Source organism: Anoplopoma fimbria, chromosome 16 (assembly GCF_027596085.1).
Source record: "Anoplopoma fimbria isolate UVic2021 breed Golden Eagle Sablefish chromosome 16, Afim_UVic_2022, whole genome shotgun sequence".
Lineage (NCBI taxonomy): Eukaryota > Metazoa > Chordata > Actinopteri > Perciformes > Anoplopomatidae > Anoplopoma > Anoplopoma fimbria.
This window is the reverse complement of record NC_072464.1, coordinates 974,981-989,887: the sequence shown is the minus strand read 5'-3', so window position 1 is coordinate 989,887 and position 14,907 is coordinate 974,981. Positions and strand designations below refer to the sequence as shown.

General features: G+C 41.4%; 1 protein-coding gene across 4 annotated transcripts; it reads left to right on the top strand.

Annotated features, from left to right (window-relative positions):
* Positions 1-41: 41 nt before the first annotated feature.
* On the top strand, positions 42-14,576 carry cwc22 (CWC22 spliceosome associated protein homolog). Of its 4 annotated transcripts, none has more exons than XM_054615605.1 (21): positions 42-129; positions 1,667-1,723; positions 1,813-2,051; positions 3,709-3,950; positions 4,778-5,032; positions 5,782-5,910; positions 6,115-6,283; positions 6,945-6,998; positions 7,108-7,243; positions 7,689-7,895; positions 7,984-8,046; positions 8,131-8,226; positions 8,759-8,840; positions 9,186-9,246; positions 10,895-10,972; positions 12,120-12,272; positions 12,387-12,514; positions 13,103-13,204; positions 13,867-14,042; positions 14,183-14,439; positions 14,490-14,576. In XM_054615605.1, the coding sequence occupies exons 2-21, from the start codon at positions 1,669-1,671 to the stop codon at positions 14,532-14,534; spliced, it is 2,727 nt and encodes a 908-aa protein (XP_054471580.1). In that variant the 5' UTR covers positions 42-129; positions 1,667-1,668; the 3' UTR covers positions 14,535-14,576. The 4 variants fall into 4 exon arrangements, with proteins under 4 accessions (XP_054471580.1, XP_054471582.1, XP_054471583.1 ...); XM_054615607.1 differs by having other exon boundaries at positions 14,183-14,432; positions 14,536-14,566; XM_054615606.1 differs by lacking the exon at positions 42-129 and adding an exon at positions 167-251.
* Positions 14,577-14,907: the final 331 nt, after the last annotated feature.

Sequence of the window (14,907 nt, the reverse complement as noted above, 5' to 3'; positions counted from 1 at the left end):
GAAGCCTGTGTGGACTTTTATTGTGAAAACCGGAAGCCATATGTTACCCGGAAGTAATAGTTATTGTAGGAAGTTTTCCGCCATAAGAACGACACGGATTTAACGGACAAAAAGGCGGAAAGCAGAACGGTAAGAGGATAGTAAAAGACCTCGAAAATAGAGATAAAGCTTCTCTTCAAATAAGTAGAGTAAAACGTCAGGAGGTTTCAGCGACAAATAACTAGCATTTAAGCTAACTAGCTGGAGCTACGGTAGGATTAGCTTAAAGCTAAATGAAGCTCATCCAAACACACATGGCGATAAAACAGACATGTTCTTTGGAGTTTTAATTGTGTATAACCAGGTGATGTATTAGTAACTGGCCCACATGACTCATTTAGGCGTACTGCTTTGTTTAACATATGTTAAACGGAGACATTAGCAGTTAATTGTGTTATCTGTAAAACTAGATAAAAGTTTATGTGAAACTCGTTAGAATGTATGTAAAGGGTCGAATAACCCAGAAACTAAAACATTTTCGTTTTCACCTGCTGTGTTTTAGAAACTGAAAGTGTCTCTGAGGCCTGGAGTCAGCATAGAGGACTCAACAAGTGTCTTCACTTTAGAGACACTGTGACGTCTGATAAAGTGATGGAAAGAAAATATATTGGCAACTCATTTGAAAATCATTTCATTTGTCAATTTAAAGATATATATATATATAATATATATTTTTTATGACCACAGCTTCTTAAATGTGACAAGTCTGTCCTTTCATTGTTGTTATATGAAAATAGATGACTTGTTGGTTGGACATAAAAACATTTGGTTTGTTTTGAAGACCTCATATCGGGCTTCAGAGAGCTGTTCTGGCCATTTCACTGCTTTCCAATGTCCCATAGACTCAGTGATTTATCAAGAAATTAGAGACTTGGCTTAATATGATTGTGAAGTCAAAGTCCCAGTACTGCTCAAAAAGACCAGAATGGTGGGTAAAACCTGCTGTAACTGTTTAATGTTACAGTGTCAGGACTAGTGGCTGTTGTTTTGATATTCATCTAATAACGAGTCCAGTCCTGCAGTCCCATAGACTCAGTGATTTATCAAGAAAATAGAGACTTGGCTTAATATGATTGTGAATGTCTTGAGTTCAACACGGGCAGTATTGTTGTCATAGCAACACATTTGTTAACATAATCCTTCAAAGGTGAAGCTGTTGTGGAAATGTTGCATAAACTATTCATTTCCTTTGAGAAGTGACATTCACAATAGCATTTTTCCTGCTGTCTGAAGTATTCATTAGAGCACCTATGAGTAGTAATCTCCTGAGTAACGTGTGATGAAAAAGTACAGCAACTATTGTTTTTCTTCAAGAAGTTACCGAGTGTATTTAAAAAATGAAAGAATATATTTGTGTTGACTAAGAAACGAGTGGGTTGGGGGCTGAAAGCCAAAGAGTTGAAAAGTCAGAAATTATTGAGAGATGGACTTAAGTACGTTGTGAATGTTGATTTTGGTCTTTTTTCGTGGGGTTAGATAACATAAGAATAAATGTAATATTGCTGATAAAAAGGCCTGTTTGTTAATCAATAGTATCCTCCTGCTTTTCTCTTATGCATGAGTTAATCTGTGATGGCTGTTACAATATTAATTAGAATCATAATTGTGTATGTCTGTGTTTTTTCAGGTATGGACTCTCCAGGCAGAAGTCAAAGTCCCAGTACTGCTCAAAAAGACCAAAATGGTGGGTAAAACCTGCTGTAACTATTTTATGTTACAGTGTCAGGACTAGTGGCTGTTGTTTTGATATTCATCTAATAACGCTCTCTTCAGGAGCTTCAGAGGACGAGTCCAGTCCTGCAGCGGAGAAGCCTCAACAGGCCGACGTGGTTGAAAGTAGCCCCAAAGAGAAGCCGTCCCCTCAAGCCAGTCCTGCAGGCCGTTCCCCCTCCAGGAGCCCAGCCTCGGGGAGTGCTGCCTCCAGCAGCTCGGACGACAGCACTAGCAGTGATGATGAGGATGAACACCATGGTGCACTGAGGAAGTTAAGGAGCAGTGTGGCTCAGATCAAAGTAAGCAAGGATTAATGTGGATGATACTGGCATTTCTTGTGTACATGAATGTCAACTTCCTGCTGTTGTTAAACTAGAGAAGTTCGGTGCCCACAATCAGGTCCAGGCCAGGGTTAAAAAAAATCCAATTTCTTTGCGGGGTGATTATGTAGATTTTCACACTTGCATGTACAGAAATAACATTTGTCATAAGAAAGAAAAAAGGCAGCAGTGCTGCAAGAAATATCAAAAGATGTCATGTGTATGACTGGATATTGGCATTGATTCTAAAGAGCCTCTCGACATGTATCCATCCATCCATTTTTTGCCACTTATCTTGGAGCTGGGTCAAACTGTCTGCAGGTTAAGCACACAACTCCGAACTTAGATTTCTTCTACGTTCAACAAATGAGCAACACTGTTGTTTTCATGAATACATGTATAAATACATTTGTGTAAAGTGCATAACAAAAGACCTGCAACACTTATGTTTGGAGTGGTGCAGGTAGAAGAGCAGGAGTTTGCACCCCACAGAGAGGATTTAGTTTATTTAGGCTCTTCTTGGAGATATCTGGCCTCACTGAGCATTTTGTGTCTGGCCTGGCATATTTGGCTGGTTTGCAGTTTGAGTTTCCATGGCAACAGAGCATTATTAGACATCAAATCATCTTTGTGAAACTGAGATGCCAGGGAAAACGTTAGCAAGCCTTAATGTTCGAACTGACACACACTGACTCCATGTTGAACTGGAGAAGCGTTTTCTCTCTCAAGGTCTTTTAGATAAGATAAGATAAGATAATCCTTTATTAGTCCCGCAGCGGGGAAATTTGCAATTTTCACACTGGGGACGGAACCAAAAAACGAACCAAAATTTGGAATATCCGCTGGCAACATTAATGACTTGACTGAAACATATGAAGCCTATGTGTTTATTAATATTGTGTTTTACATGGCTTATACAAGGCCCAGTGGTGAGGTAATGATTGTCAGCTAATAGGCTCTGTGGATTTTTCCACAGTGAGCTCATGTGTTTGCATTGCTGGAAGCAACATAAATAGGGCTGTAGGCTACCGAACAGTTTGATTCTTTATTCATAACGTTGACATTACAATTATTATTATTAATAACCTCCAGAAAAACTGCAATAGTCCCCCCCCCCCTCTCTCTCACACACGCATACAGACAGCGATGCAGCACCCAGTCTTTCAAAAACATTTTGTTTTTTTAGTCAAAGAACTGTTTGCTCTCTAGCTAGTCAGCTGATTCACACCTATATGTATGATTAATCTGCTTTTGCAGGCTTCTCACCATCACAAGAAAGTGCAACTGCTATTCTTCCTAAATTGTTGTCTTTATGTTTATTGTCTTTTATAATCTTAACTATTATTGTCAAAGAGGACACTCATTTGTGTGATAATAACCATATTCTTGTGTGACTGTATGAACAGATTGACATTGACTCCATAGAAAATCTATTGATTGTGTGAGCAAAAGTTATTTTATTGGCAAAAAAAGATTTGCTTTTGTTCTGAAAGATCTTAATTCAGCTAAACTCAGATGTTTTAAAAAATGGCAGCATGTGTTCTGTTGGTCTAGTTTTCTCTGAGTAGTTCACGTCAAAGTCCATCATTCGGGGACAAAGAATACTGCTGACATTTTTTCCTTATTTAATGTTCAGAGATCAAAATCCAAGTCCATGTCCAGAGAGCGAGACAGATCCATTTCCAGAGAGCGAGACAGATCCAGGTCCGGAGAGCGAGACAGATCCTGGGGACGGGACAGATCTCGATCACAATCCAGATCCAGAGAGAGAGACAGATCAAGATCCAGAGGACGAGACCGGTCCAGGTCAAGAGGAAGAGACAGATCCAGGTCCAGAGACCGAGACCGGGGACGCTACGACAGAGGACGCTATGCACGGTAACGGACAGACACCCAGCTTTTTATGGGCATGTCAAATTTTGTTGTGGAATTTTTTTATTAGTTCAAAGTAAGGTGATCTCTAGTTTCAAGTCTTCAATACAGCATGATGTTCATTTAGTAAATTATGGTCCATTTAGAGTCAGATAGACCATAAAGCAGGGTATGCTTCAGGGCGGGGCTACCTTGTGATTGACAGGTCTTTACCACAGCGTGGTCCGTGTTTTTGTCTTAGAGCTTTAACCCTTTCACAGAGTGTTTTCAGTTCAAGTAAATGGTAAAATTTTAGTTGCAAAAAAACAAGAAGGGGACAGGTAAAAACCAAGATGGTGCCTTCCAAATTGTCGAAGTTGAAGCTTCCTAGCTGTAGTCCACAAACCAATGGGTTACATCACCGTGACTACGTCCACTTTTTATATACAGTCTATGATCATAACCTCTTGTCCAAATATTAACCAGAAAACCAACAAGCAAAAGATTGAACCCAACATCAAACAAAGACATGCAGAAACACAAAATAGAACAAAATAAGATATTAACAGCATATTAAACAAAGTGTGTTTAAAATGTATTGTATAAAAACTTTACACTGGATCATTTGTTACTGCCTGACCTGTGACAAACTGCTTTAACTAGGGTTGATACAATATTGTTCATTATACTTTATTTTACTAAAATACTAAATACATTGACCCATATCTCCTCTTTACATGTCAATAGATAAAACATTTTTACACCTGTTTGTTTTTTGTGGGGTTTTTTGATGTTCAGGAAAACATGCTTAGTTTTTTGAAGTTGTTTTGCATCCTCCTCTCTGCTCCACCCAGGGATCGCTATGACGATCGCCGTGACGATAGGGACGGACGTTTTGACCGGTGGCCCAACCGGGATGCAGAGTCCGATCACAGGAGGAGGGGACGCTCCGGCTCCCCTCCAACAGACAGGGAGCCAGCGGCGACAGAGGAGCCGCCGGTCAAGAAGAAGAAGGAGGAGATTGACCCGATCCTGACCAGGACGGGTGGTGCTTACATCCCCCCCGCCAAGCTGCGCATGATGCAGCAGCAAATCACTGACAAGACCAGGTAAGACTGTTATTTATGCTATAGACACAAGGATTAGACACCACCCGCTTAGTTTTAATCCTTTAACTCCCATGATCAGTTTCCAATCATCCATCAGTTTGTAGATTTATTTTCTTTCTTCCAGGAAGCTATTTATCTATGAAGATTTCCATGTGGAGACTTGAAACTTGCTGCAGAAAGAGTCCGTCATAGCAAACGTTAAATTAGCCCAATATAAACCATTTTAAACACCTTTATCTGGATGTTGAGTTATCTTTGATTGGGTAAACATTTGGACATGGTGCATTCAATGTAGAGCTATGATTGGGCCCCCAAAAAATACCCGACCCTACATGAACCTGCATAGTTTCTGTCCAAGCCTGACCTGAGCCCAAACTCCTTCAGCAGTTTTGGGCCCAGAACATACCAGAATTTCCACAGCAAACCTATATACATATATTATAACATGTAATACTAAATATAGTTAACTTTAGCCTTTTCAGTGCATCAACAGACATGTATAACACATTCTCTGTCATGTTATTTACTGCACTGCTCAGTGGCTGATTTTAAAAAAGAATCTAGAATATTCTTACTAACACTTGAACGCACCGCCCTGCAGTATAAAACCCAACTATAACGTAACACTGAGCAGAAGTTTTAATTGAACTTCTAGCTTGGATCGACTCAGCTCTGACTCTAGACCTAAGATGTGTTACTGAAAGTTCCATATCATTTTTATTGTCACTGATGCCCCGCCTCCTGTGCAGCCTGGCCTATCAGAGGATGAGCTGGGAGGCCCTGAAGAAGTCCATCAACGGTCTGATCAACAAAGTCAACGTGTCCAACATCGTCCACATCATCCAGGAGCTGCTGCAGGAGAACATCGTCAGGGGGAGGTGAACAATAGAACACTGCAAAATACAACTTCACATTATTACTCAACAGCTACTTTACTAAAGAATGGTGCTTCCTGATTAGTGCGATTGATTAAAGAGAGTGAAACAAAGAAACCTTATTTCCTCTATATTCCACTGGAGGTTGTGTCTGACTACCTGTCTCCCTGACTTCCCATTGTGTCTTTCTACCTGTCTGTCTCTCAGGGGGCTGCTGGCTCGCTCCGTGCTGCAGGCTCAGGCGGCGTCGCCGACCTTTACTCACGTTTACTCGGCCGTCGTCGCCATCATCAACTCCAAGTTCCCTCAGATTGGAGAGCTGATCCTCAGACGCCTCATCTTGGCCTTCAGGAGGAACTACCGCCGCAACCTCAAGGTACCTGTCTGTCTGACTGTATATCTGACTGTATATCTGTCTATCGCTGTTTGCAAGAAAAAGTTGAGGTATTTTTTGTTAATAGTTTAAATGCCGTCACCCGGAGACAAACTTGTTCCCCATTACTGGAGATATAACGTTGGTAACAATACAGAAGTGGTTAAATTGGTCAGTAAAGTTAACTTTGATTTCATTATTCTCACAAAGTATTACAGTTATTATTTTGCGTACTCTCAAACTTTTCTGTTTCTTAGACAGTGACCTTCATCAACAGCATTAAGCTCAACTTCCGGTTATGTTTCATTGTGCATCGAACCTTTCTGTTTATTCAATTGAGATACGGGTTTTGAATTTAGAATCTATTCTAATCTAATGGTGAGATTCCCAAAAATCCTTGATCAGGCTGAAGCTGGATGGTTCAAATGTTGGGTGACAAATACGAAACTTCACCTAAATTATAGAAACAGCTGTGTGTTTGGTCTGAACCTACATTTAGATTTAAATTGTCTGTGAAGAGTCTGCGGTCTATGTTTTCCTATTTTATTTTTTTCTTGACATTAAGTCTGAATTCTGTTTCATATAATTATAGACATTGGCCCTATTCACTTTATTAGCAGTGGTATTATAATGTATTAAAACCAGTCTGTCTTTTGTTTTCCAGCAACAGTGCCTGACAGCCTCCAAGTTTGTGGCACATCTCATCAACCAGAACGTGGTAGGTCCTACTGTCTGACGGTTTTATTAATGGAAGGTTTGAGCATTTGTCATCTCGAAGTGTTTTTACGTCTGTCTCTCTGCTTGGCTCCGTTGTCTCTCGCCCTCAGGCCCATGAGGTTCTGTGTCTGGAGATGCTCACTCTGCTGCTGGAGCGTCCGACTGACGACAGCGTGGAGGTCTCCATCGCCTTCCTGAAGGAGTGTGGACTCAAACTGACCGAGGTGTCCCCGCGAGGAATCAACGGTAACCAAAACTGTTGACTCGTACCACGTCCCTGGTCTAGTTCAGGCCAGGCAACGTTTGTTAATTCATTAACTCTTACAGATTTTTGGGGGGATATGTTTTTATTATGATCACACATTTCAGTTTACACATTTGCATTTAAGATTTTCTATTTTTTGTTTCAGGATTGAAAAGTTCACTTTTTATTTCCATCTCACAATATCAAATAGTCATTGCAATATTAAGTGTACAACAAGCATTTATTAATTATTTTCTGTCTTTAAAAGAGCTGCCTAAATGAAGTAAAAGAGCTACTGTTGGAAGCCGTCTTTCACAAACCTGCTTTGTTTTCCTCTCTGGCAGAGCTTTCCCTCAGACTGCAAACAAAAATATCACCAAAATATTTTTGGTCTGAAAATCTTAACTCAACCTGATTCATTAAGCGGATTTGTTTTTGTTTTTTCAGCCATATTTGAACGTCTCAGGAACGTCCTCCACGAGTCGGCCATTGATAAGAGGGTCCAGTACATGATAGAGGTGATGTTTGCTATCAGGAAGGACGGTTTCAAAGATCATCCAGTGATCCCGGAGGGCCTGGACCTGGTAGATGAGGAAGACCAGTTCACCCACATGCTGCCGCTGGACGACGAGTACAACACCGAAGACATCCTCAGTAAGACCTCATCTGGACTCTACAGGTCTCTCTGCAGAAATACATCTGTATATGTAATTCTAACGTGTGTGTGTTTATGTTCACTCAGATGTGTTTAAGATGGACCCAGACTTCCTGGAGAACGAGGAGAAATACAAAACCATTAAAAGAGGTCAGAATACGTACAAACAACAAACCATCCAATCAGCTGTCACTTCCCTCTCAGTTTAACCAATCAGCTGTCACATCCCGACAGATATCCTGGACGAGGGCAGCAGCGACTCTGGGGAGGATGGTGACGGCAGCGACGAAGAGGAGGACGATGAAGAGGAGAATGCGGCAGAGGAAGGAGGTGAGACAGACAGACAGACAGACAGACAGACAGACCTGCCCGAACAGACAGTTTTGAAATCCGTTGTATCATGTGATCTTTGGCTCTGAAGGAATTTTGTCAATTCTGGGAAAATTACCCTGATGATGTCATAGTAATGTCATCAGGGTCGTCTCAACTGGAGCTCCTGAGAAAAATATTTTGTGTAGTTGGATTATGGGAAATGTAGGATCCAGTGTCTCTGTAGCTGGACCCGTACTATAGGCACTAAGAGGCGGAGGTGCTGTTTTTTGTTTTTTTAAGAAATGGTTTTATGAAAACCACTTTAATGCACTGGGAAATAGAATATGCCAAATAGATATATAAAGAAAATCAAAAATATTAAGAAGTTTAAAACGAGGGAAATTCCAGTTTAAAGCCTGTATAGACCAATGTTAAAGGACAGCTCACTGACAAAGTTTGTTGTTCCAAATTCTGATATAATATCATATTAATCAATATTCTGCAATGAACCTGATTTTAGCATGATATTATCTCTGTCTCTTTCCCTCAGATGAGAAGGTCACCATCTTTGATCAGACAGAAGTTAACCTGGTGGCTTTCAGAAGAACCATCTACCTCGCTATCCAGTCCAGGTACCCACACACACACTCTTACAAATACACACTCACACAGTCAGTGACTCAGTTGTCTCTCAGGGTGTTGGCAGTTATTTACAGCTCCTTCTATATTTGATGGACTTGGACTAATATTTAAAGCGATGTTTAAAGCTTGTGTGTGTGCCCATGTGTGCATGCAGCCTAGTTACCATGGTTTCATTGTAGAGCGGCTCACAGGTTTGGAGAACAGCATGAAACACTAAACAGATTGAGAAAATGAAATAGGAACACACACACACACACACACACACACACACACACACACACACACACACACCTGAGCTCACCGATGTACTCTTACTTAACTGATTGTTTCTGTAGTTTGGACTTTGAGGAGTGCGCTCATAAGCTGATCAAGATGGAGTTCCCTGACAGCCAGACGGTGAGTCACACACACACACACACACACACACACACACACACACACACACACACACACACACACACACACACACACACACACACTTGGCAGATATAAAATGCCTCAGTGACGCAAACGCACACAGATGAGGATAAATTTGAAAACTTGTCGTCTTTTTCTTTTCGTTTCTCCACTGAGGATAAATCAGAAAATCGTGTGGACGAATAAAACGAGCTGATACACAGAAATAAGTCGTTAACTGAAACTGTTGGCATAACAGCTGGATGTAAAAACTAGAGAAAGAAAACAATATATATATTGATAATCGATCAATCAAGAGAATTAATATGCAACATTTGTGACTATTAGTTTAAAGACATTAAAAATAAATTATAAAACAAAACATTGAACTTCTGAAATATGAGGAATTATTGCCTTTTTCTCTGGCACTGCTGACCAGAAGGTGGGGCTGATAAACTAGTTCACTGTTTGATAACTAACTGATAAAGAAGAAGAGTGGGAACATGCGTGTGCGTGAGCGAGGTCAGAGCTGATGACCTTGTCAGCCAGGGTTTCATCAGCTTCAGGACTGCATCACCCGACACAACAGCTGGAAACAGATGAGATGTTTATGGAAGAAAAAGCACATTTCCATTTAATCACACAGCTTTCACATCAAAAGAAAAACAAGACGTCTGAATGTTAATCAGTTGAACCAGAAAGACAGGTGACGCCCTCTCGACGCAGTATTTGTTAAAAGTAAAATATGTGTCAAAATACCCTTTTTAAATGAAATATTGTGGTGCTGCAGATATACTCTGGCCTGCATATCATATTCTCCTCTATGTAAGAAAACATCTTTGTTAGGTACAAAAATCACACCATCAGTTAATGTCTTCAATGGAAATGCAAATAATTATGTAAAAACAAACCATCCCTCTAATATCGCAAACCGTATCAGTCTAGATAATCACAATTACATTTGCTAATTAGCACTAAACACAAAGTACAGCTGAGGCCAGTGGGAACGTCAATAGTTTTGCAGGTATTTGGGTGTAAACCAAAGTATTGGATACATTTAAGTTTTGACAACATGGTGGTGGTGCAAAATGTAAGAGGATGACCAAAGTCACTACAATTCATCCTTTAGGGAGCACAGCTGTCTTGACTAAATTTGATAGCTGTTCACAAGTATAGTTGTTGTTATCTGCACAGTATAATTGTTTTATGCATTTTGTTGAACATGAAAATGAGTGGGTGGGTGGTATGAGACAAACATTGATGTCACTGATATCTGATGACATGTAATCACAGCTGCTCTCTACAGATCACACACGCGGTCAAAACAAAGTGTCCCGGGTCGTGGCTTTCCCTCTGGGATTTCACACCTGGCTGCTTTACTCACATTCACATCAGTTGAACTTTAACCCCATTTAACACTGAGCTTTGAGAGAACGTCCTTGAAGATCACAGCTAGTCGAGAAGCCTGGACTCGAACGAACAAATGTGTTTTCAAAATTAGAAGTCATCCACACAATCTTATTGTTGTTAAAATAACTGTTAGTCCCACAACTCTGTTCAGATATTACAGCAACAGTATGATAAACATAATGTGATCTTTAATGTGTGCTTTATGTATTATTAAGATATGTTATGTTTATCTTAACAGAAGGAGCTTTGTAACATGATCCTGGACTGCTGCGCTCAACAGAGAACCTACGAGAAGTTCTTTGGTCTGCTGGCCGGGGTGAGACAAAAAGCTTTTCATCTCGATTCCCTCTCTGTAGTTTCTTTTAAATCAGATAGTTTTGCTTGTCCTTGCCCAGGTTTGAACATTTTTGCTTCCTCCCCAACACACTGGAGGTGGAAATAGAAATTAAGTTTGTTGTGCACATTGTATGAGAAAATAACATTAAAAAAAATCTGCAGTAACATTTCTTTACAGGTACAGATTTCTTGTTACTGTGGATAATCCAAAACATTGTGCACAGTTTGTTTTTACAATATTCAGTCCATTTAAATTTTGTTGTGCCTTTTTACAATATAAATGAGCACCTACACAAAATTGATTTTGAATAAAGTCAGTGGTCTGGAGCAATGCAATGCAAAATGTACCAACATAAATAAGACCAGAAATATAGAAAAGAAATCTCCCCCCAAAATGTTTGGTGGTGTTCTTGAGTACATCAAACATGCCATACAAGTTATACGATTTAGACCCACATATAATTATAACTAAAATTGCACACATTCAACAGGGTAGCAAGGGGACTTGACTTGGTGGTAGAAGTCGCACAGCAAGCAGCTGCACTCAGGTTCAGGACTGCAGGAGAATTTATGCATATTTATCAATCTGAACTTTGATTCTCTGTTCTCCTGGTGAATCTCGTTGTGAATTCACCATTCGCATCCATAGAGGAACATATTGAAAAAAGACTCCTACTGTTCTGAGCTGGAGGTTTGTGTATCTTATCTCCTCATTATGAGAGGAGAAACCACAGGAGTGGAGTTACCAGTGTCCAATGCGTCCAATCTGCTCCACAAGAAAAAAAACAGCAGGAGCAAAGTAATTGGTGTGCAGACCTTTTTTCTGCTCTATTGCCAGTGAAACTGATTATTAAACTGGATTTCTGTGTTCTACTTAGTCAAAGCATCTGATGTATGTCATAAACTGTATTATTTATATATGTGTAAAGCAGGTGGTCCATGTTTCTTGTCATTATTGATTAACTATCCTGCATATAAAGCCCTAAATGTGACATTTCAATCATGTTTTGGTCTTGCTAGCATCCAACGTGATCAATGGCACCTGATCTGGTGCAGATTGATTTTCCTGTCCATAAAACCATCTGAAATACTGCTGAACTACATGTCACTCTGTATTTTGTGTTCAGAGGTTCTGTCTGCTGAAGAAGGAGTATATGGAGAGTTTTGAGGGGATTTTCGCGGAGCAGTACGAAACCATTCACCGGCTGGAGACCAACAAACTGAGGAACGTGGCTCGGCTGTTCGCTCACCTGCTCTACACAGACTCTGTGCCCTGGAGTGTAAGGACACACACACACAAACCCACATGAACCTGGTTGACCTTTCTGATTCATTTTCTCTCATGGTTCTCTATCTCTCTTTGCCGTGTCTTGTGAATGTCTCGCGACCACCAGGTGCTGGAGTGTGTCCGGATGAGCGAGGAGACCACGACGTCCTCCAGCAGGATCTTTGTTAAGATCCTTTTCCAGGAGCTCTGTGCCTACATGGGCCTTCCCAGACTCAACCAGAGACTCAAAGACCAGTACGAACAACACACACACACACACACACACACACACACACACACACACACACACACACACACACACACACACTCTCTGTCTCTCTGTCTCTCTCTCTCTGTCTCTATTTAAAGATAAATGAGTATCTAATGCTTCAATGGACAGTAGGATATGAACACTTTGTTTTAAGAAAGGGTATTTTAGTGAAACTATTCTGAGGACTCATGATCAGAGAAAGAAACAATAAAGTATAAAATAATTAACATAGACAATGTGCAATGGGCCATCAGTCCTCTAAAGAGGTGTTAAATAACACACAAAGTTCATCTTTATAGAAACCACACACTGATTCTTTGGTGATGTGAGTGTTTACTGTGTGTAACTAAAGACTTTAACACAAAAACATCATATTAAGCTGCAAACTGTTTGTGTGTGTGTGTGTGTGTGTGTTTTGTGTGTGTGTGTGTGTGTGTGTGTGTGTGTGTGTGTGTGTGTGTGTGTGTGTGTGTGTGTGTGTGTGTGTGTGTGTGTGTGTGTGTGTGTGTGTGTGTGTGTGTGTGTGTGTGTGTGTGTGTGTGTGTGTGTGTGTGTGTGTGTGTGTGTTTCAGGACTCTGCAGCCGTTCTTTGAAGGTCTCTTCCCTCGTGATAATCCCAGAAATACTCGCTTCGCCATCAACTTCTTCACCTCTATTGGACTGGGAGGACTGACGTAAGGCACACATACAAACAAACGTGCTATACACATACAAGCACACACTATACTGTGGCCAGTGTACAATTTACATCATAACAGTATAATTAATCTTAGTCCATACTCATTTTCACGAAACAGGGCCTGAACACATCATAATGTAACTGAATGGAACCTTCGTTGTCCTCATGTCAGTTTAAACACAGATTAGTTGCATACACTGTAACATTATCAGAGATCAGTGACTAGAAAAGCATAAATGCCGATGTCCTGATAGCGATCGTTGGTAAAACTTTATTTCAGACTGATGGTTTCGGTTAAACTGTGTAATTAATCTGCGGTTCTCGTATTTAAAGAACTCATCATTTTAAGGGGTAAACCTATCCAGCCATGTCCAGGCATATATTATAAATAATGGTAGGATGTTAAATTTAACTCGGTGAACTCTGCAGTAAACCTGTTAGAGAACCAAACAGAATAATAGAAAGTCTGAAGTTCAACACAAAAAAGGTTATGTTGGAAAAATAGAAGAAAATATAGTTTCTGATTGCAATGTTTGACAGTGGAAATTGTAATATACATTTTAAAAAATGTAATACAAAAATCATGCTAAATTTCACACAATTTACATGAGCGTTGTGTTGGAACAAACATTTAACATACATAATTCTCTCTCTCAGGGACGAGTTGAGGGAACATTTGAAGAACGCTCCCAAGATAATCATGACTCAGAACCAGGAAGTGGAGTCCTCGGACTCCTCCTCGTCCTCTTCATCCTCCTCCTCGTCTGACTCCTCCTCCTCAGACTCCTCCAGCGAATCAGATTCCTCGGACTCCTCCAGCAGCAGCAGCTCAGGTACATCCATATTTATTTATCAAAAGTAAATCTAATTGCATATTCTTTATTTGTAAATGATGTGCTATGTTCTCTTTCTGAAAATTTGAAACCAAAAAAAGAGTAATATATATATTTAATTTTATTTCCTTGTCCTCCAGACTCAGACAGTAAACACAGAAAGAAGAAGAAGAGAAAAGAACAAAGTGAGGAGAAAAAGAAGAAGAAGAAGAAAGGGGAGGACAAGAACAAGAAAAAGAAGAAGGACAAACAGTCGGACAAGAAGCGAGACGGACGCAAGAAGAAGGACGACGAGGATGATGATGATGACGACAGCGATGACGCGAAGCAGGCGAGGAAGGACAGGAAAGGCCTCGCACGAGAGGTAGAGGGCGTGAGCGCCCGCCTGAGGTGGAGGGCGTGAGCGCCCGAGAGGTGGAGGGGCGTGAGCGCCCCCGAGAGGTGGAGGGCGTGAGCGCCCCCGAGAGGTGGAGGGGCGTGAGCGCCCCGTGAGGTGGAGGGGCGTGAGCGCCCCGTGAGGTGGAGGGGCGTGAGCGCCCGAGGTGGAGGGGTGAGCGCCCGCGTGAGGTGGAGGGGCGTGAGCGCCCCGTGAGGTGGAGGGCGTGAGCGCCCCGAGAGGTGGAGGGCGTGAGCGCCCCGTGAGGTGGAGGGCGTGAGCGCCCCGAGAGGTGGAGGGCGTGAGCGCCCCGTGAGGTGGAGGGCGTGAGCGCCCCGTGAGGTGGAGGGCGTGAGCGCCCCGAGAGGTGGAGGGCGTGAGCGCGCACGTGAGGGGGATGAGCGTCCACGTGAGGCTACCCGCCGGAGCAGACGGGACGAAAGGGCTGATGATGATGAAGAGGAGCAGGGAGGAGAGGAGACGCAAAAT